Source organism: Martes martes (genome assembly GCF_963455335.1).
Source record: "Martes martes genome assembly, chromosome: 11".
Lineage (NCBI taxonomy): Eukaryota > Metazoa > Chordata > Mammalia > Carnivora > Mustelidae > Martes > Martes martes.
Window position 1 is genome coordinate 62,758,349 of NC_137899.1, and position 22,904 is coordinate 62,781,252.

The 22,904-nt window shown below is 37.5% G+C and overlaps 1 protein-coding gene across 1 annotated transcript in view; it reads left to right on the forward strand.

The window, feature by feature from the left end:
* Positions 1–22,904, forward strand: part of GARS1 (glycyl-tRNA synthetase 1) — a 45,834-nt gene that overhangs the window by 16,473 nt on the left and 6,457 nt on the right. The window contains exons 5-13 of the mRNA XM_080818320.1: positions 249–337; positions 1,372–1,448; positions 5,309–5,454; positions 7,657–7,806; positions 11,396–11,558; positions 12,633–12,797; positions 16,955–17,062; positions 17,885–18,030; positions 22,166–22,251. Of these exons, the coding sequence (XP_080674446.1) occupies positions 249–337; positions 1,372–1,448; positions 5,309–5,454; positions 7,657–7,806; positions 11,396–11,558; positions 12,633–12,797; positions 16,955–17,062; positions 17,885–18,030; positions 22,166–22,251 (1,130 nt within the window). The remainder of the gene's footprint in view (positions 1–248; positions 338–1,371; positions 1,449–5,308; positions 5,455–7,656; positions 7,807–11,395; positions 11,559–12,632; positions 12,798–16,954; positions 17,063–17,884; positions 18,031–22,165; positions 22,252–22,904) is intronic.

A 22,904-nucleotide genomic window follows, 5' to 3' on the forward strand; every position in this document is an offset into this window, starting at 1 on the left:
TTTCCTGTGGGACGGTAGAGCTCGGGGTGGGGGTGGGGAAGGTGGAGATAGGTTTGAGGAAGGATTTTCTCTGGCCTACATTATTATCCACTGTGGATACATCATTATATATATGGGAGCTTCCATCTTTCAGATACACAGATATAAGCTTGATATACTACATATAGAGGGGGATCATCTTAGAACGTAAAGTTTATGTATTAATTTGTATGAAAATGACAAACTGGCTTGGTGTTTGTTAACTTTAGGACCTCTGGCCACGTAGACAAATTTGCAGACTTCATGGTGAAAGATGTAAAAAATGGAGAGTGTTTTCGTGCTGACCATCTATTAAAAGGTATGGTTTTTCATCTCGGATAAATATTCTTCTAAGTAAAATTGATCAAAACAGAGGGTTTAGATTAAATTTTTCTTGTGTCTTTTCTATTAAAATTTTTGGGGGACATAACATCTAAAGAGGAAGGTGCACGGATCTTGCCATATAGGCAGACCTCATTTTATTGCACTCCACCTTCCTGTGCTGTGCAGATATTGGCCAACCCTGGGTCAGGCAGTGGAAAGACTGTGCTGTTTTTCCAACAGCTTTTTTCGCTTTGTCTCTCTTAAATTTTGGTAATTCTTGCAATATTTCAAACTTTTTTGTTATTATTATATTTTTTATAGTAATCAGTAATTAGGACTCTAAGAGCTCAGGTGATGGTTAGCATTTTTTAGCAACAAAATTTTAACTTAATTTTTAAAATATTTTATTTTTTTGAAGATTTTATTTATTTACTTGACAGAGAGACACACAGTGAGAGAATGAACACAAAGATGGGAAGTGGGAGAGAAAGAAGCAGGCTTTCTGCTGAGCAGGGAGTCCGATGCAGGGCTTGATCCCAGAACCCTGGGATCATGACCTGAGCTGAAGGCAGACGCTTAACAACTGAGCCACCCAGGTGCCCCAATTTTAAAAAATATTTTAATTAAGGTATACTTTTTTTTTTAAAGATATAATGCTATTGTATATTTAATAGAGTACAATATGGGGCAAACAACTTTTATATGCACTGGGAAACCAAAACATTCATTTGACTTGCTTTAGTGCAATATTTGCTATATTGTGGTGGTTTGGAACTGAAGGTACACCTGTACAGCTTGAGTCCCTTATTTAACAAAAAGAAGTTCTATATGATAATTAGAAATTCTAAGTCAGCAAAAGGATCAAGACATTATCATTATTTTCCCTGTAAAATCAGCCATGGGATTTGTATTAAGTGAGAACACTATCCTTGGATTCATTTTTTTTTACCTCTCCAGCACCGAAACTCAAAGTGCGTTGTCCTTTTACCCATTGATTGAAATTGACATGTACCAACACTGTTCTTGTAGCTCACTTACAGAAATTGATGTCTGATAAGAAGTGTTCTGCTGAGAAGAAATCAGAGATGGAAAGTGTCTTGGCTCAGGTGAGTACTTTAGAGATGTTATCACAGCAACTCAGGTAGGTACTGTCTTTCGTACAGTGTTTGATGACTATTGAATTCCACATTGTGCTGACCCAGGCCACGATTGTAAGGAAGTGGAGTTTCCCTTCTGTTTCTCTTTGTATTTTTATTTTCTTCTCTTTTTACCTTTTGTGGCTAACACTTTATTTTAGCCCAAACTAGCAATTCAGTATAAATAGGCATGGAATGGGTTCTATCTCCTTGGAAACCCAATTTTCTGGATTTAATAGCAAAAACCAGAGAAGTGGCTAAGGATGAATAGTGTTTCATTTTTGATATGGAGATTTGGGGGCAGCTATCCTTGTGAACACTGTCTCATCAGCCACTTGATCTGCTTCTGGTTGCACTGTCCCTGACTACCTGCTGTTATTCTTAGAACCTGATGAGCAGGGCCCTGCCTTTCCTATAGACTCAATGTTTTATAATTTCTATTTAAGTTGGCAAAGTTTAGGGAAGACTTAAGAAAGACCATGGAGATTGGGGCGCCTGGGTGGCTCAGTGGGTTAAAGCCTCTGCCTTCAGCTCAGGTCATGATTCCAGGGTCCTGGGATCGAGCCCCGCATCTGGCTCTCTGCTCAGTGGGGAGCCTGCTTCCCTTCCTCTCTCTGCCTGCCTCTCTGCCTACTTGTGATCTCTGTCTATCAAATAAATAAATAATCTTAAAAAAAAAAAAAAAAAGAAAGACAGACCATGGAGAGAATCTGTTCTGACTTTTACCAAGTGCAGGAATACCTTCTATATCAGAAGTTGTTCTTACCCCTTTTCTGGGTCACAGATCACTTTAAAAAATACTACGAAAATGGTACCTCTTGCTCAGGAAGATGCACATGTCCGTGTGTGTATGTTGCTGATCTCTCGCCTTACGTATCCATTTAAGCAAAATACGTTTCTCCAACACCGTGCTTGATCATGAGGTCCACCAAGGCTCACCTCTTAAATTTTATTTACTTTCTTGGGCAAAACTGTACAGACATACACAGAAACCAGTGCATTTATACATATTTTCTTTATATTAGTATATAAATATGTGAGGCTGAATGTAGGAATCCCTACCTCTTTGCATTTTCTCATGAGCATTTACTGGATACTTTTCCAGTGCTGCCTTGTTTTCTAAAAATATGCTGATTTTTCTCTGTGGTATGTAGCTTTCTAACGGTAGCTCAGAAATTTTCTCCTTCCTCATTTAAATTAAAAGAAAATCTTAATTTGGCTGTTGACTCATCTGCCAATTTATTTTAGTCCTTGTGAGGTATATTTTATCCTTCGCTAGAAGCTCATTGCTTTAGTGTTGTTCGTGATTTAGTAAATCAGTTTTTGGATTTTGACACCATTATAGCCAAACATTCATTTCTCATTTCCTTTCTTTCCCAAAGGCGTGACCTTTATTAGAAAGAAGAAATGAAAAGCACTTCTGATTACCCCCCAATTTACTGTTTCCCATTTTGAATGTTAGACTTACAAAGCTTTTGTATGTGTCTTTGATCTTAACAGTTTCATTCATTTCCAAGTCAGTTGTCAGAGCAGGAAGTAATTAGTTGATTCATTAAGTCATTTATAGTTTGAACCCTGACTTTCTGTCTCATATTCATGGTCTTAGAAGAGCAGTCTGTTTTTTTCATTTTTTGTGTATTTTGTGTTTTTTTGTTTGTTTTTTTGTTTTAAGGGAAAATGGGTGAGTGTGCTGGTGAGGGGAGGGCAGAAGGAGAGGGAGAAAGAGAATCTTAAGCACACTCCACTCCCAGTATGGAGCCCAGTGCAGGATCCCAAAACAAGGTTCGGTCTCACAACCCTGAGATCATAACCTGAGCCAAAATCAAGAGTTGGATGCCTAACGAGCTGAACCACCCAGGCACCCCAGAGAGCAGTCTGTTTTTTGGTTTGCTATATTAGATATACATACAAGCAGCTGTCCGTGTAACGTTCAGTGAAAAGTTGGGAACTGTGGTTTAGTACTCAGAAATGGCCCTGGTGGATTCATGGCCAGAGGCCCATCTGTTCGCTTGAGCAAATAATCGCTTTCTCTACCTGTTAGTGCCTGTGACTCCTTTTCAGCTTTATACAGTGTGATAGTTCCTTTAAAAGGAACTGATTCACCCTCTGTGGTAGGAAGAGCTTTATTCCTGTTATGTGGATTCAGTAGCTCAGAACTGTTTTTCTTCTCTGTCCATTTTTGCTGACCCACCTGTGCATGATGGACCAGCTTTTAAGTCAATTTTAAGTTTTTTGTTATGAAGAATTCAAAACATATACAAATAGAAAATAGTATAATGAATACTAATGTGCCCATGAACTTGCTACAGTGTTATCAAATTTCGTTGAATCCATTCCCTGCTCTCCTACCTTCTCCAGAATTATTTTGAAGTACATCTGAAACATCATTTTAATTACATTATCTTAAATGTTAACCACTTTTTTTGTTTGTTTGAATTGGGCTCCAGATAAAGTCCATACTTTGTGAGTGGTTGATACATTTCTTAAATCTCTTCTAGTCTTTAGGTTCTTTATCTCTAATTTTCCTTATATTTTCATTTAAAAATTTTTTAAAAAATTGAGACATTTGTTTTTTGGTATTTTCTACTCTCTGGATTTGGCTCATTACATTATTTTGGTGATATTTCACATGTTCCTCTGTTTCTATATTACTTATAATTTGGTAGTCCGAACTAGAGGTCCAGTCGGATATTTTGGCAAGACACTTAGTGGTGTCGTGTATGCTATGTGCCACGCCCTGTGTTAAGTACTTTACATAATTAATCTTCATAGTACCTCTTCATGGTGAAGTAGATGCTGCTTCCCTATTTCACAGATGAGCAAATTGAGGCTCAGAGAGGTTAGATAAGAACTTACTCTTGAGTCACACAATCCGTAAGTGGTAGAATTGGGCAGTTTACCCAGGTTTTTCTGACTCCAGAGCCTCAGTTCTTATGGTCCTGAGTTGATTTATCTAATTAATTCTATTAGGAGATTTCTTTTTTTAAGTTTTGAACATTCTTCAGTATTAGATGGTTTGTCATAGTCATTTGAAATTTTTGAATTGGAAGTCACATCATTTTAGAGGGTTTCACATTGGTTATCAATATATAAAATATATCAATATCAATCAATATATAAAATATATCAATATCAATATATAAAATGTGCAATACACTAGAACAAGCCGAGATGCATAAGAAACAGTTTCTACCTTCAAGAGCTTAATATCTAGTGGCAAAGAAAAGTTATATGCACAATTTAATAGGGAAATGTACCTGACTCTTAAATATGCAAAGTGGTAAAATGCAACTTGAAAACTTACTTATGGGGCACCTAGGTGGCTCAGTTGGTTAAGCGTCTGCCCTTGGCTCAGGGCATGATTCCAGGTCCTGGGATTGAGTCCCACATTGGGCTTCCTGCTCAGAGGGGAGTCTGCTTCTCCGTTTGCCTCCCACTCCCCCTGCTTGTGGTCTGTATCTCTCTCTGACAAATAAATAAAATCTATTAAAAAAATGTAATTTATATGATTTCAGATTCTTACCAATCTGTAACTGTTATAATTGAACCAGAGATATTTTTCTTTATCTTTCCTTGTGAAATGGTGAATTTGTCAGTTTAGGTCAGCTCCAGAAAGGTACTCCATTTTTCTAGAACAGTAAATGATAAATTGATAAACGGAAAGTGAAATGGTTATGATTTTAATTTGGGTTTTTTGAAAGTTAGATAAACTTTGATGTTCTTATTTTGGGTGACTTTTAATGGTAGATGGGTTTTATGTATGTAATACTTTTATGCTGTGTTTTTTTCTCAATCTTTTATGTTAATTGTTTTCTTTATGTATCCTTTAGCTTGATAACTATGGCCAGCAGGAACTTGGGGATCTTTTTGTGAACTATAATGTAAAATCCCCCATTACTGGAAATGATCTCTCCCCTCCAGTATCTTTTAACTTAATGTTCAAAACCTTCATTGGGCCTGGAGGAAACATGCCTGGGTATGTATCACTTACTCTTTATGTAATGAAGTTACTAAAATTGTTGTAATAAAAAGTAAACATCAAGTCAGCCATGAAGGAAAATTTTTGAAAAATGGTATGTAGAAAGTACAGATAAACATTTTAAGGAGAAATAAAAACAGACATATTCTTAAATTTATTCCTTCTAATCTTTCTGAATATATATATATATGTGTGTGTGTGTATATATGTATATGTATATATTTTTAGTGTATGTGATCATTTTTTTGCCAGAAAATAAATAGAAGTCTGTGATCATCATATCTGGTGGTGATAGCTGTACAGGGTTGGAGAGAGAGTTGAGGAATGGTTTTGAAAGTCGTTGAACTTATTGCTGAAGGAGACTTAGAAACCATTTAGTCTAGATCAGTACTATCCAATAGAACTTTCTGCAATGGTATAAATGTTCGGTAATCTGTGTTGTCCAATATAGTAGCCACTAGCCACATGTGGCTACTGAGCACTTGAAATGGCATTAGTGCTTCTGAGGAACTGAACTTTAAAATGTATTTAATTTTAATTAATTTAAATTTAGGCATTTGACTAGTGGCCTACCATACAGAACAACATAGGTTTGGTGTTATTTAAAAGATGTGGTTTTCACAGTAAAGAAAGCTGAACAATATACAATATGACCCAGAACTAGAATTTGTAGATATAGATTCCTTCTCAGTGTTAACAAACTTAGCCAAAGTAGTCCACTTCATAACTTCAGATGTTTTTCTTATGGTCTCATTGTAGGTAATCGAGGGTAGGCTTTTGTTAGATGAAGCAAGATAGATTATGTTTCCTAAAGTAGAATAATAAAAATTAATTGTGACAGAATGTATGACTAGAATTATTTTAGTCACACACTGTGTTGACTTGGGATATTTTATGGAACGAGGCCAAAGGTGAGCCTTTCATTTTGGCAGTACATACAGAGAGTCATTAAATGGGCGAGGCCCTCTGACCTGTCATCCTACTCTTGGGAATTTATCTGAGCAGGTAATTCAAAAGGAAAGGAAGCTATGAAGGTGTATTTATCAAGAGCATATAAATTAAAAGTAGAAATAACTATTTATCCAAAAATTTGAGATGGTTAAGTTAATTAAAGTAGATCGTTTTGGTAGGCTACACTGTAACTATTAAATATGAAATATTTTTATGATTATTTAGAAAATTGAAAAAATAAAGAATACATAATTTTACACATTTGACTTATAAATCATGCACATAGAAGCGCCTGGCTGGCTCAGATGGTGGAGCATGCAGCTCTTGATCTTGGGCTCATGAGTTCAGGCCCCACGTTGGGCATAGAGTCTACTTAAAAATAAATAAATGAAATTTAAAAGTCTTACAGCTTTTTAAAAAAATGTGTATAAACTGTAGTTATACTTCTTTTGGATGAAATCTGGAAAGGACCTCCAGAATGAGGTGTTGGTATATTAGAGTGAGAAGAGGGTACAATTATATTTTATCTTTTCCTTGTTTTAAAGTTCTTTTCATAAAATATTTATTTGAGGTAGGCCCTTGGAAAAGCTTTCTTAACTGATGTTTTTGCAGAGAATATTTTCTGTAAAATTGAGAAGAGGAAAATGGCTATCATGGTGTATTTGCTTAGCTATATCTTTAAAACATGGAGAAAAAGAGAAGAAACCTGTGGCTGGAAGTATGGAATACCACAGAGGAGAAAATGATAGGAAAAACCTGCCATTTGCCTGGCCTGGTGTGATGACTGTGATGAGTGAGCTTTAATGCTGAGTGTAAGGCCATACTGGCTTCTTTGTAGCCACACAGTTACACTCTTATAGGTGGGTTAACAGGCATATACTTAGGCAGAGTCTTCTTTTGAGAAGGATCTGAATTGTTGTCTGCCTGCAAATGTTGTCTGCCTGTAAATGATTTATCAGGTTTTAGGGACCATAAGAGAGAGGTGGCATTGACTCATTGGACTGATAAAATAGAATGATATTTCTGATAGTAGTATTGCCATACCAGTTGCTTGATACATTCTCTAACACTTGCTTGAGTATGTTTGGTACCAAGGAAAATGTCTACTCTTCTTACTCCTTTGCTTTAGAGTATATATGGACTGCTTTGTATGAAAATAGTGTACTTAGGACTTTGTATCTAGAATTTCACATTTTTGAAAAACTTAATTTCCTTCCTTCTAACAGACTGATTTATTTAAATTTATAGGTACTTGAGACCAGAAACTGCACAGGGTATTTTCCTGAATTTCAAGAGACTTTTGGAGTTCAACCAAGGAAAGTTGCCTTTTGCTGCTGCCCAGATTGGAAATTCTTTTAGGAATGAGATCTCCCCTCGATCTGGACTGATCAGAGTCAGGTACTGCCCGTATTATTCTTCCAGTAAAATTTGTGAATGAGCTAAGCATTGAATAGGAAAGGGAAGCTTGCTATGTTGAAACAGATCTGCTTCATTCTTACATGACCATGTCTTTAGTTTTGTCCTCCAAAAGATGATGTTTATGTTTGTAATCTCTGGGACATCAGGTAGTTGTGAGTAACTAATGCGAACTTGAAAGGAAAGGAAGGAAGGTGAAGAATAGATCACATTTCTCACCTGCTCCAAAATGATCTTTCCCCCTTGTTTGTCATATGTTTAGAGGATGGCAGGATCTTGATTGTCTAAACCAAGGCATTTTTTCTGGCAGTGGTGATGTATGTAAGTGTAGGGTGAGGTGGGGACGAGGTGATGGTTAGGAGGGGAGTATCATCTGGGGTGTCCAGGGCAAACAGCAGCACTGGAGTTGGGCCGAGGGTGTTTCTGTAACCAGTTGACATTCCTCCAGATACTTGGGGCGCCTCTGTAACAGGCCAGCTAGCAGGCTTGCTTCTGTCTACTCTAATCTGCTCACTTGTCTCTATTCTAATAATCTCCTTTTGCCAGATATATACAGGCGTATGTGGGAGGGCATATTGGCACTTAAGTTTTCTTTAGAAACTTACTGTGATTTTAAGCTTTTTGTGATTTCTGTGTTTTCTTACTGATATCATCTCTCGGCATTATAAATTCCGTATAAAAAATAAGATACGTAGGTAAACTTAACTATCTTGGACTCCAGAAGGATTTTCCACAGCCCCACCACCCCACCCATCTCCTGTCTTTTCTTACTCACTATAATTACAGACTTCAGTCATAGCATATCCCAGCCACTGACTCTACACCAAAGCACCCAAAGCACCTGCCTAATCTTGTCAGTCCCCCTGACACCCACTGTGGAAACGCCCCATATACTGACCAAACTGTTTCTTCAGGCCTATGATTGGCTCAGCCTTCTGGTCGAGAAAGTGGGGACTGCACAGAGGAAGGGGCTTGCACAAAACAATTTCCCTTTGGGCCTCCATGCGGAAAGAAGAGGTGGTTAGAAACTTTAGCCAGCTATAACAATGTAACAATATAACAATGTAACAATGTATAATAATGTAACAATGAAAACTTGTAGGCTTCAGTCTGTTTTACTTCCTGGAGTCTGGGTTTTTCTGTCTCTCTTTTTCCTTCTGTTTTTTGGCTTTCCATCTGTTCCAGTTGTGTCTTCAAGCATGGTTTCAAAATACTGAGGAAGCCTGGTAAGACTGACTTTGTGTAAAGTCAGTGTTTTGGAGAGGATTTATATAATGTCGAGTAGCTCTTGGAAGTTATAAAAGGACCACAAAGTAAGGCAAAACCTGGGGCCTGTGGAATGGAAAGTGGCAAATCGAAAAAGTAGCTCAGAGCTGAGGAGTGATTAGGAGTGAGCTGGTGAAAGGTCTGTGGGGGTTCCTTGGTCATTTTTATTTTGGACACTTTCACTTTAAAGCACCCTGTCTGGATTCTGGCTGGTTTTTGTTATATGCATCTGTAAGATCCCGACTAGAAGTCCACTCATTCTTCCATAAGCCAGTATCTGCATGGCATTTGTTCCTTGGATAGGGCTAGGATTTGTTTAGTGTTGTGATGTCTTCTTGATGGCATATCAGGTGATTAGTCTTTGCATGGCTGTGATTTCTTCTATTTAGGTTGAGAGTATTAGACTGTTCATCTGTAATTTTTAAAAAAATATTTTTATTGTGATTGGCTGGTTCTGTCTCCTAGACTATAGGTCATTATAGTTCTCCACGGTCCAGGTACAGTCTCTGAACTCAAAGACAAGAGACCATTGGTAGAATCACTGTTAGAGTTGATTTCCATCTCCTGTCTGTGAGCTGGGATTATTTGACAGAACAGATGGAAAGACTTTGGCAGCAGATTATTTTGGGATTCTGGGCAGAATATTTTGATATGCTTTGCATTTTAGATGTTCTCTTGCTGTCCACCAAGCTATAAGATATGTGAGGACAGACATTGGGCTTCTTTGTCTCTGTCCTACTTCTGTGCACATGGAAGATGTTTGATAGTGGTTGAAAGACAAGGTATAGGTGCTGTAGGACCAAGTGAGAAATACTATTAAAAATTAAAGTTCAAAAATCAGAGCTCTTTTGCAATGCATTTCATGTATTCATGTTGGAATATCTCCAGAAACCCAAAAAAGGGCCCATTTAAGCAATTTTTCATTACTTCTGAAACATCTGAGATAATCGTGGAAGTGCACTAGTAAATGTGTGTGGGGGAGGTGTTTAAAGAAGAGAGACTTGATTTTGACTCATAAAATTAACTTAAAACACGTTTCCCCCAATAGCTACTTAATTGCCATTCAGAGAGGCCTCTTTGGGAAACCATTACTAAATGCGTATTTATTTCATCATTATGCAGTTAGCTTGACGCTAGCCTGTTCAATTCATGTCTTATGTCCTCTGCCTTGAATAACACTTTATTCAAGAAGCTGTTACTCTAAAGAAGCCAGCTGTATGGTGCCATTATCAGTCATTTACTTGCTCAGAGCAATAAAAAGAAAGAAACCAAACTACTATAAAAGCTGAAGAATAATTTCAGTTCACTTTTAATTTCCCATCCTTTGAAAAGGAAATACCGGGAACTTCATTTAGTATATATTTATAAAGACTTGCTAGTGGTCTAAGGAAAACCACTTTATTTGGAAGTCGCTATTCAGTATCCCTTTTTTGTGTCTGACATTCCCTTAAGTTTTCCTAATTTTAAAAACTATCGGTCTGTTCTTTAAAAATTATTTTCCAATGAAAATAATCTTTTGTTGTTATGGCTAGTATGGAAGGAAACACAGATGGATGGTAGTTGAGGTAATAGAAACAGATTTTATTCAAGACTGTTGCAGTAGGGGAAAAGAGACCTCAGTATAAAATAGGGCTCAGTTTTGAATACAGCAGGGGCAAGAGAGGATTTATAGCCAAGGTGTGGGGTGAAGGGCGTCGGTGGCTAGAAAACTACTAAAAGGGACCATCAGGGGCAAGGCAAGGGGGATTCTGGCTAAACCAACCTAATGGGATCTTTCTGGAGACAGGCCAGGGTAAACAGACACCAACTGGAGGATGGTAGTGGATGACAAACCCAAAAAAGAGCAGAGGTGATCTCATAGCAAGGGTTGGGGTGGAGGGTTCTAGTTAAACTGACTTATCAGGGTTCTTGCTAAAACTGGATTTTACAAAGAAGTATACAGATGGGCCTAGGAGGAGTTTCAGAAAACTGACTAAAATTAGGGCAGGCAAAGAATCTTTGTCATTAGACAGAAGTTAATATTTGAGAGAAGTTTGATTGTATTTATTTATTTAAAATACTATTCAAGTGAGTTGTAAAGTTTTCATTAATATGTTTAAGAATAATAGCCACCCAGACAAACTTAATCCAACTTCTTTTTTTTTTTTCCTTGCCATTCTCTTAGGAAACAATTTCCTGGTTTACTGATGAGAGATTCCTGTCGCCTGAGGGCCTGTATCATTGTAGAGTAAAGTTGAAAAGAAGGGCCTTGTTAATTTTTACAGTTAAGTATGCAACTTTTATCCCTTACATTTTTTTCTTCCAGAGAATTCACAATGGCAGAAATTGAGCACTTTGTAGATCCCAGTGAAAAGGACCATCCCAAGTTTCAGAATGTGGCAGACCTCCACCTTTATTTATATTCAGCAAAAGCCCAAGTCAGCGGACAGTCTGCTCGAAAAATGCGCCTAGGAGATGCTGTTGAACAGGTAAGATTACATAGGTAACTTCATTTAGGTTGTTCCAGTTTAGGGTCTGCAGCACTTGGGAAATTCTGTGTACTGGATGACAAAATATTTATTTTAGCAGTCATTTTATTTTTTATATAGTATTTGTTTTTTATACAGTATTTATCCTACACTATTATTATAGTGGGAGGAAATTACCTGAACTTGCCAATTTGTAGGCCAGGGGGCTAACATGAAAAAAATTTAGCAGAGCACTTGGAAAAAAGATCCTGGTCTGAACTGTGCCCTGTCAATCCAACTTTTATCAATATGTACCATTTGGGGGAGACATTTTGACTCACAGAAAGCCAGTCCTCTGGATTTTAATCTTACCCATAACAGTTGGGCTAAAGTCTTGCATAGAATAGAATTTCTCTAATCATTTGTCTAGAAAAGTGAGTGAGTGGAAACTTTATCTAATAGTCTCTGCTGCCTGGTAGTGAAATAAATTGCCCCAGGGAACAATGAACTTCCTGCCCCTGAAAATATTCCATTTGAGGCTGGGTGATAACTTGCCAGCCATTTTGCAGAGAAGGGCCCTGCAGTGGGTAGTAGTTGGGGCTAGATGATTTCTAAGATCCTTCTGGTACTAGTGTGTGCTCTGGGGTGCACACACTTCAGGGGATAAGGATACATTAAAATCCCCTCAACATGTCTTATTACTTTTGTTAATTCAGAGGAAGTATATCTGCCCCTCTGTAGGGTCATTATTATGAATGGCATTTCTAGTACTGTAGTACTGAAGTATTGGGCTGAAATTTTGCTGATCAGTGAGTATGGCAGAAAGATTTTGAATAACTCTGTTATAATCAGCTTGTTACCTTGACATTAACCCCTTTAAAAATAGCCACAATCAGATTCTTTGTGTTTGAGATTGTTCTGAAAGCTGGATAAATTAACTTACCCTGTGTGTCAAATATTTTTTAGTAGAGTATGAATAAATCGAAAGTGGTACATTGACCTTCAAAAGAATGTGTGTTTTTTGCCTTCCTCTGTGCTTGTTTGCATGTTTGCTTGCTTATTTATTCACTTACTTGTTTATTCATTGATTTTTAGGGTGTGATTAACAACTCAGTATTAGGCTACTTCATTGGCCGCATCTACCTCTACCTCACGAAGGTTGGAGTATCTCCAGATAAACTCCGCTTCCGCCAGCACATGGAGAACGAGATGGCCCACTATGCCTGTGACTGTTGGGATGCTGAGTCTAAAACATCCTATGTAAGGAGGTGGAAGGGTCGTTAGCATGTGATCTTCACACTGTTAACACAGGAGGCATGGATTTCAAAATTGCATTTTGTGTGTTTTATCAGAGTGGAACAAAGAGAAAAGAGGTCTTTTCCAAAGCAAAATGGAAAAAGCAGTTGTGCTCTGCCCTCTTGTAAGGAAGGGGTTACTTTTGTGTCCCAAGAGCCCTTTGTAGACTTAGATGGCTTTTCCAGAGACAGAGTAAGAGAGACAGGGAAGGTCAGTGATGGAGCAGTGCTGGTGTGTACATTTCTGGGATGGGTAGTGTTATGGGTAGTATCCCCAGGTGCAGCTAAGATGGTGTGGCCTCCTTCTTGACAAGGAAGGACCCTAGCAAATGTTGGAAATGGTGATAGGGCTGAGTAAAGAAAGACATGGTGCTCTTTGTTTAGAGAGCTATTTGTTAGGTTTTGGTGATAGACTACTAGTTATGATCTCTTGTTTAGGAACTACCTTTTCTCAAATTCTATGTATTTAATAATAATTCAGAGACATCCTGGCTACCGCTTCACTGTACCTTACCACCCGCAGCTCCCAAACATGAACATTTATATTGGGGCTTAGGATTGACAGACATTTGGGTTTAGGAGGGATGCCTGGCTGGCTCAGAGGAGCATGTGACTCTTGATCTTAGGGTCGTGAGTTTGAGCGCCACAGTGGGTGTAGAGATTACTAAACATAAATAAACATTTAAAAAAAAGTTAAAAAAAAAAAAAAGCCATTGGATATAGAAGATGCTTTCTTCCCTGGTGGCAGTGGGAACAAGGTGGCATCCAGAACAAGGGGCCTGAGAGCCTCCTGGCCTTTCATGTTGGTGCTAGAGAGACTTGTCATTTGTTCCCATGTGCCCTTGGTTTCACTCTTTAGTTTTCAAAATGACTTTAATAGATTCATTTTTAAAAATTAAAAATAAAAATTAGTCATTTTAAAAAATGACTCATTTCTGTAAAATAAAAAGCAAAAAGTAATTCTGAAGAATATTATGTAGAAAGTGAAACTTGTAGCTGTATACACCTCCTCAAAAGTTGTTCATGTCTCTGCATCAGGGATCAGCAAATGTTTTCCATAGTAAATGTAGTAAAAATACTTTAGGCATTGCAGATTTTTGTTTCTTCTTGTTGTCTCTTTCTTTTTTATATCCCTTTAAAAATGTAAAAACCATTCTTAGCCCCATGGGTTTTTTAGCCACTGTTCTAAATGGTATTACATGCATTACAAACATACTCGCATGTATATGTTCGTGGTGGTATGCAGGTATTTGTAGTGGCTATTACTGATGTTGTTTTAAACATATGCATTTTCAGGGGCGCCTGGGTGGCTCAGTGGGTTAAAGCCTCTGCCTTCAGCTCAGGTCATGATCTCAGAGTCCTGGGATCGAGCCCCACATTGGGCTCTCTGCTCAGCAGAGAGCCTGCTTCCCCCTCTCTCTGCCTCTCTCTCTGCCTGCTTATGATCTCTCTCTGTCAAATAAATAAAATCTTAAAAAAGAAAAAAAAATAAAATAAACATACGCATTTTCCTTTGTGGATTTAGGAAAGATTTTCTGTAATCTGTTAGGTTTTTCTTGTTACTAGATTTTCCTCACAGACTTGTTGGACATATGTATGCCAAAATGATGGGAGTAGTTATTTTTGGGTTATAGATGAATATAAATTTCTTTACATGTTTTTAATTTTCTGGAATTTCTTCATATTTGCACATCAGATAAATAGATAAATAAAATAGTTCCTGTGTTGTGTGAGAAAAGATTTGTGTGAGAAAAGATTATTTCTTTTCTCTTTGTTCCATACCAGTTCCCTTTTTTTTTTTTAAAGATTTTATTTATTTATTTGACAGAGAGAGAGATCACAAGTAGGCAGAGAGGCAGGCAGAGAGAGAGGGGGAAGCAGGCTCCCTGCTGAGCAGAGAGCCCGACGTGGGGCTCGATCCCAGGACCCTGAGACCGTGACCTGAGCCGAAGGCAGAGGCTTTAACCCACTGAGCCACCCAGGTGCCCCACCAGTTCCCTTTCTTAGTTTTCTCTGACTCTAATTTTGTTAAAGTAGACACAGACTCTTGCTATCTCACTTGAGATTCTGAATGTGGCCTGGATTACATTTTATTTCTTTCATTTGTTCATTCAGCATGTATAATTGGTAAGGGCTGTGCTTTCCATTCTGAATGCTTCATATGTAGTATCTTGTGTAATCCTCATCGTAGGTCCTGTTTCTGAGGTGACCGAAGTGCTGAGAGGTTAAGCAATTTGTTTGAGTCTCACAGTGAGTGGTAGAGGTGCAGTATGAACCAGGGCTGTCTCACTCTGGGCCCGTGCTCTTAACCACTGTGCTACATTGCTTTAATAGACCTTACGACATTTCTGCTCATGCTTTTTTGAGTGCCACTGTGAGCTGTAGTTAAGTATTGAGAATCAGAAATGTGGACCTCAGTCTTCCAGATGTGATGAACATCATGGTGACAGTAGTTAATAATGCTACGTTGTGTATTTAAAAACTGCTAAGAGAGTAGGTCCTGTAAGTTCTGGAACCATGTGTGGTTGCCGGATGTTAACCGGACTTATTATGGTGCTCATTTTATATTATCTACAAATATTGAATCATTGTATTGCATACCTGGAACTAACATAATGTTTCATGTCAATTGTACCTACATTTCTTTTTTTAAATTAAAGAAGAAAATTGAAAAAAGAAAAATGTGGGCCCAGCACAGATTTAGGCTACAAAATTTTACATAAGGTCATTGGGAAACTAAACAAAACCAGAAGCTTGAAGGTAATAGGAACTTTCAAGGAGAGGGGAGAACTCCTTTAAAGACCTTTTATTGTTTTAAGTCCTCACAGTAGTGATTTTTGTTAAACTAGTTGCTTTATAAGGTGTTGTAATTGTTCAGTTCTACCAAACTGTAGACAACTGGTGCCATTTGCTGAGCATGTTTTATAAAGCAAAAGAAATGCCAAAACCCTATTCAAGTTCCATTGCAGCCTGAGAGAACAAAGGAAAATTGCTTCTCACTCACTTAAATCAGGGTAATAAAACAGGTAAAGAGCTTCCTTCCCTCATCTGAGGTACTCCATCAGTAGAACAGTCTGATAAATAGAAATGAGACAGTCCCTGCATTCAAGAAGAGACTTGAACGCTTCCTTTTTATGTGCTTCATATTTTATATTTTTAATGAAAAAAATATTACTGAGACAACTAATGCTCCGTCCCTTTCTTCTCTTTCCTCAGAGGTGACCACTATCCTAGGCTTGTTGCTTGCTGTTCTTAGATGTGTTTCAGTGATTTTACCTTTTAGTACATAAATATGTTGACATCTTCAGTGAATGTCAGATGACCAAGTTACATGATTTTAGGTTTCATTCTTTTAATTTCTGTTTTGTTGTTATGTGTTGGGGTTTCTGAGCTTGTGAGGTTTATCTTTGCCCTCTTTAGTCCATGCACCCCATGTGGTCACATGCTTGGAAAGCTTAGTAGTTGTGATGGTTGCAATTTTTCATACTCTTTGGATCAAAGGGAAAAGATAAATATTCATGAGGACTAACTACATATCTACTAAAATAAGCCTTTAACATCTCTGTGGTGGCGTTGCTGTTAAGTTTTATTCTGTGACTTAAATGCTACCTGCTCTTTACTGAGATTTCTTTTGTTGTGTAAGAAACTGAATTGAACACAAATGACCACGTTCATGGCCAGCTGAGCTGTGTGTTTAGCACAGCCATCTGATGTCAGGTTGTGAGGTCAATAGACACTTCATCCAAAGAGAGTAGAGGTTTCTGCCACATTCATTTTGAATCATGGTCTCAAATTTGAAACACGTCTACTGACTTTGTCTAAGTTCACATTTTATTTTCGTAGTTAAATCCTAGAATATGTTAGTTTATCCCACATTCACAATATGGCAAAATAAATCTGCCCAGAAAATAAGAAGACCACTTTGTGTACATGTGTGAATTATATTTTATAGCGTTGTTAGCTGCCTGATGTATAGAACAATTCCCATTTCAAACATTTACAAAAGTTGAGTGGAGATGCTATAATAAATTATCTTTGGGTATGTGAAAGTTCCTTATAATCTGCATGTATCTGTGAATGAACCCAGCGTAATAAATGTTTTTATTTGTTATGTCTTCTTAGGGCTGGATTGAGATTGTCGGATGTGCAGATCGTTCCTGTTATGACCTTTCTTGTCATGCTCGAGCCACCAAAGTCCCACTTGTAGCTGAGAAACCTCTGAAAGAGCCCATATCCTTTCTGGTCGCTTCAGCAACTCAGGTCTAAAGTGTAAACTTCTTGAAGATGGATAAATCCAAGTCTGCACATTCTGTGGATAAACTGAGATGTTTTGGATATTGTGGTAGCACTTATTTAAACCTATTATTCTACCCATGTAGTTGCTCCTTTCCTAGTCTCTTTCTTGTTATCTGACACACCCACTTTGGTGTGATTTATGCTTTGAAAGAAGCATATTCAGAAGAGTGCTCTGAATGTCTTTCCGGGTGTTGGCCAGTTATTCCCAGCTATCTCCACAACACATTTCTCTATACCTGCACCTTTAAATAAAGGGCACCTAGGGAATACTTTTTCTACTAAAAGATGAGTGCCATTTTATGGTAGATGAAATAATAATTTGGCTCACTTAGTCTGTAAATCAGCAAAGAAATTTCCATTCTTTACCAGGCAGTGAGGTCATGAACTCATCTTAGGGCTAGGCCAGTGACAGCAGGTAGATCCTGTTGTGTTTGGGACATTTCAGAAATCAGTAAATGCTAAGCAGAGGTAATTATGCTGTGTATCAGGTTATGTTGCTGGTTAGATAATATCCCTTTCATCTCACTGTAACTTTGTAGAAGTCTCTGTTGACAGTGTTTACTTACTTTTAGTGAGGTTTGTCTGAATGATTCTGTGGGTAGTTATTTCATCTTACACTTGAAGTCATTATAAGCGGGATCTAGGATGCCAATAGAGAACTAGTTGTTTCAATTCGATGATGGATTGTCCTCAAGATCGTTTTCCAAAATACTACGGCAGTTCACTGTGCTTTTTGGTTCCTTGACTACTTCCTACAAAACAGTCAATGTTGTTCAGTTTGAACCCAATAAGGGAGCAATTGGCAAGGCGTATAAGAAGGATGCAAAGCTAGTGCTGGAGTACCTGGCTGTTTGTGATGAGTGTTACATTACAGAAATGGAGAAACTACTGAATGAAAAAGGGTGAGATTTAAGATGTGTACTTTTTTTTTTTTAAGATTTTATTTATTTATTTGACAGAGATCACAAGTAGGCAGAGAGGCAGGCAGAGAGAGAGGGAGAAGCAGGCTTCCTGTTGAGCAGAGAGCTGGATGTGGGGTTCGATACCAGGACCCTGAGATCATGACCTGAGCTGAAGGCAGAGGCTTAACCACTGAACCAGCCAGGCGCCTCAAAATGTGTACTTTTTTGTGGGTGTTACTTAGCTATGTCCTCTCTGCAGGTTCTGAAAGGGTGAGATCAGTTTCTCTAGAAATTTTTTGCAGGTAAGTATTATCTCTAGTATTTCAAGAACTGTGTTTGCTGAGATTCTGGCATTATAGCCTGGAAATAGATTTGAAATGATCTCTCCCCCCCACCCCGTAACTTTCTCAGAGGGGGAGATTTGTCTAAGGAAGTGACTGAGGAAAAATTAGAAATGACATTCTCTCAGTCCTTCTTTTTTTGAACTTTGGAGTGGTCTCTATAATTGTTTTAAGCATAAATATAAAAACAATAGAGACAGATCTGTAAAGGAATACGACAAAATTCAGTACTAAACAACGTAAAATTTTACTGTGTCTGACAAACAATAAAAAATGTCTTAATGGGGTGCCCGAGTAGCTCAGTCAGTTAAGTGTCTGACTCCTGATCTCAGCTCAGGTCACGATTTCATGGTTGTGAGTTCAAGCCCCACATTGCATTCCATGCTGGAATTTTTTTAAGCCTACTTAAAAAAAAAAAAGTTCTCAACATGAAAAAGCATGAACACATGACCTGTATTGAGGAGGTCTATAAATGTTAAGTATGTAGGTGAATATAAATGACATTTTCTTTAATTTCTTTAAAATGACATCTCTTAATTTCTTTAAAATGTAATGAACTGTTTAAAGCAAAAACAGAGGCATATGGGTGGCTCAGTCGGTTAAGTGTCTGCCTTCAGCTCAGATCATAATCTCAGGGTCCTGGGGTTGGGCTCTCTGCTCAGCGGGGAGCCTGCTTTTCCCTTGCCCTCAGTCCCTTCCCCGACTTGTGCACGCACACGACCTGTCTCTCTCTGAAATGAATAAAGTCTTAAAAAATATTAAAAAAATTAAGCATGGGCGCTGGTGGCTCAGTGGGTTAAGCCTCTGCCTTCGGCTCAGGTCGTGATCTCAGGGTCCTAGGATTGAGCCCTGCATCAGGCTTTCTGCTTGGCAGGGAGCCTGCTTCCCCCTCTCTCTTTGCCTAACTCTCTTCCTACTTGTGTCTCTCTCTCTCTGTCAAATAAATAAATAAAATCTTTTTTAAAAAATTAGGCAAAAACAATAACAATATGTTGTGAAATTTATAACATAGAAGTAAAATGTATGCCATCAGCAGCTCAGAGGATGAGAACAAAGAATTGGGAATATACTGTTGTAAGGTGCATACATACTTTTTGAGGGTAGACTGTGATAAATTTGAAAAAGTGCATATGGTAAACTCTAGAGCAATTACCTGGAAAAACATGCAAAAACCAAATGGATATAAATAATGAACCGGTTTTTACGGGAGATAAAATAGAATAATAAAAAATACTCCAGAAGAAGGCAGGAGAAGGGGAAAAATGAACAAAGAAAAGATGGGACAAATAGAAAGTAGCTATTGAGATGTTAGATTTAAACTCAGCAGTACCAATAATTATACGAAATGTAATTATCTAAATAATAGCCATTGATTGTCAGACTAGTTAAAAAAAATCAAGACCCAATTAAGTGCTATTTACAGGAAACTTGCTGTAATTGTAATACACAAATAAGCTTAAACATAAAAGAATCAAAAGATATTTCCCATACAAATATTAATCATTGAGTCAGGAGTGGCTGTATTAGTATCAGACAAAGTCAACTTCAGAACAAGAGAAATTGCCAGGGACAGTTACATTTCATAATGTTAAAGGGATCAGTTCATCAAGGCATATTCTAACTCTATGCAACTAAAAACAACCTGAAAATATATAAAGCAAACTTGACGGAACTGGAAGGAAAAATAGACAAATCCACAATTACAGTCAGAGATTTCTACACCCTTCTCTCAGTAATTGTTAGAGTAAGCAGACAAAACAAAAACAAAATGGGAGTTTGAAGATACAAACATTATTGAATGGTTTAATTGCCATTTATTGAATACTTAATAACTGAAGAATACAGTTTTTTAAGTGAATTTGTAAAATCTTTTATATTGTTTTTTTTTGGTACAGCTCTCCCATTGAGTTTTGCATTACTTTCTAGGTGTTGTTTAAAAAGGCACAGAAGGGGTGCCTGGGTGGCTCAGTCAGTTAAGCGTTTGCTTTTGGCTCAGGTCATGATCCCGGGCATCCTGGGATTGAGCCCCACATCAGGCTGCCTTCTCAGCAGGGAGTCTTCTTCTCCCTCTCCCTCTGCCACTTTCCCTGCTTGTGCTCTCTCTCTCTTGCAAATAAACTCTTTTTAAAAAATAAAAAAGTAATAGGGCAAAGAATACAAAAGACTGAATATGGCATGCAAACCATGAGATAGTTCATATCCGGCCCTAGATAATAGGCAAAGTGAAAGAAGTCTGACACAAAGGATATATATGTAAAACTAGGAAAGATGATTCGAGTTTATAGTGGTAGAAAGCACATCACTGGTTGACTGGGAGTGGAGGGGATTGAAATGGAGCTTTGGGGCGATGGTGGTTGCATGAGAACATTGTCAAAGGAAGTTTTGTAAGATGAATGTTTGTAACAAGTTGAAGATATGATTGTGCATTTCAGTAGGAAAATTTTAAAACATACTGGCTTCCCAGAATTAACATCTGTTTATGCTAAAACACATCAAATGCCATTAAAATGGACAAGTAAGAGCACTAGTTAGATATCATTATTTGTCATAAACATGACAGTTTCCTTTATTAATTAATCTCAAATAATGGCTCTTTGCTAATTTCAGCTTTTTTTAATGACCGTTACCTACTCTACACCTAGACTGTACTCACATAATATATCTGATAATGTTTATGTAATGGAATTTTAATGCACTTACAAACTTCAGACAGAATAGTAAAAATGGAGGAAATTCGTGAAAACCACTCATGTTGCATGAGATTATTAGTGCTAGAAACTAGCAAAATGCAGTACAAAGTGTGCCAACTACACGGCTTAAAGACAACCACATGAGGGCTCTCTTTTCCTGCCACTGAGCTGCTTGTGAGCCAAGACAAATCCAAACCGATCATAATGGGAGGAAATACCTAATAAACTAAAATACATGTCATGAAACACTTGATAATTACATGAAACACTTCATAAAGGTGAATTCTTCTAACCAGAAGTGGAATGGGCATATCTCAGGATATGAACATAATGCAGTCACTGATTTTTGGAGGGATAATGTTTTATATTGACATATCAAACAGAATCATTAAACTTCTTTAAGCTATGGGGCGCCTGGGTGGCTCAGTGGGTTAAGCCCCTGCCTTCGGCTCAGGTCATGATCTAAGGGTCCTGGGATCGAGCCCCGCATCGGGCTCCCTGTGCAGCGGGGAGCCTGCTTCCCCTTCTCTCTCTACCTGCCTCTCTGCCTGCTTGTGATCTCTGTCAAATAAATAAATAAAATCTTAAAAAAAAAAAAAACCCTCTTTAAGCTGATCTTCAACATAAGTGTCAAAGTTTATTTTGGAATTAGTGTGGGAGTTTTAAAATTATCTTGTATAAGATGACAAGCTGATCATTTTTGCATTTCTTGGGACAATAATGGGAACAGTGGTCTTTTTGCCAGCAGACCTATCTCTGACAAATTTATTGTAATTATTTTAAAGCTAAATTTTTTTTAAAAGTGGTTTTGGCTTTATTTTGATCTCAAAAGCAAAGGAATTAATCATTGAGGCACTTGTGGAATTTTATAAGACTAGTCACGTTTTTGGGTGCTTTCCAGAATACTATTTGGTTCCATTGTTAAAATAATAATTTGGTGTTCCTTATGAAATAATTTAAATTTGACTTCAGCCATTTTATCTGGAAAGTTGACCAACCTATATTACACTTAAAATGAAAAGAGTTTAGCAGTTGGTAAGACTCCTTTAAATTAAGGCATAGGAATGCATGTTTTCCCTAATAAATGATGTGTTCTCTTTGTAGGGAATTCACTATTGAAACTGAGGGGAAAACATTTCAGTTGACAAAAGACATGGTCAACGTGAAGAGATTCCAGAAAACACTACATGGTAAGTTTGTAAAAAATAATTAAGAAACAAACACAAAAATCATTACTCCTTAAAGTTTAAGTTTTATTATATAACCATTTTACAGGAAATTTGGAGAAGAAAAATAAGTATTTAATGCCACAACCCTAAATTTGATGAATATGTTTAGGGCATTATCTTTTGCCTTTTTAAAAAAGGCATTGTGTTAATAAATTGTGTTAATACTAAAAAATATAATGCCACCTTTGTATTTCCTATGAACTGAGGTGCATATGAAGAATATCTCTTTAATTAAAACCATCTTTTCATTTGCTCACATTTTAAGGAAATATCCTTTTGTTTTTTTAAGCAAAGGAGAGAACTCACCCCTTCACTCTTTTGTGGCAGATTAACCTTTTAAAAACTCATTTAGATAATTGGTCTCTCATACTTTTTTAAAAGATAAGGAGGTGATTATTATTTGTAGAACAAATTACATGAATTGGGATATGAGTGTTTTGGAGAATATACAAAGGATGCTTATGGTTAACTGTGACTGAGTGGAAGCTTCTGGAAACTGAGAGTAGTAGGTGGGTATTTCAGAAGCATTTGTTTTTGGCCTGCCTTATGGCCAGGCTTCAGTGAGCTGTTGAAAACAGTCTGAGCAGTGATCAGAGTAAACAGGGGATCCTTCT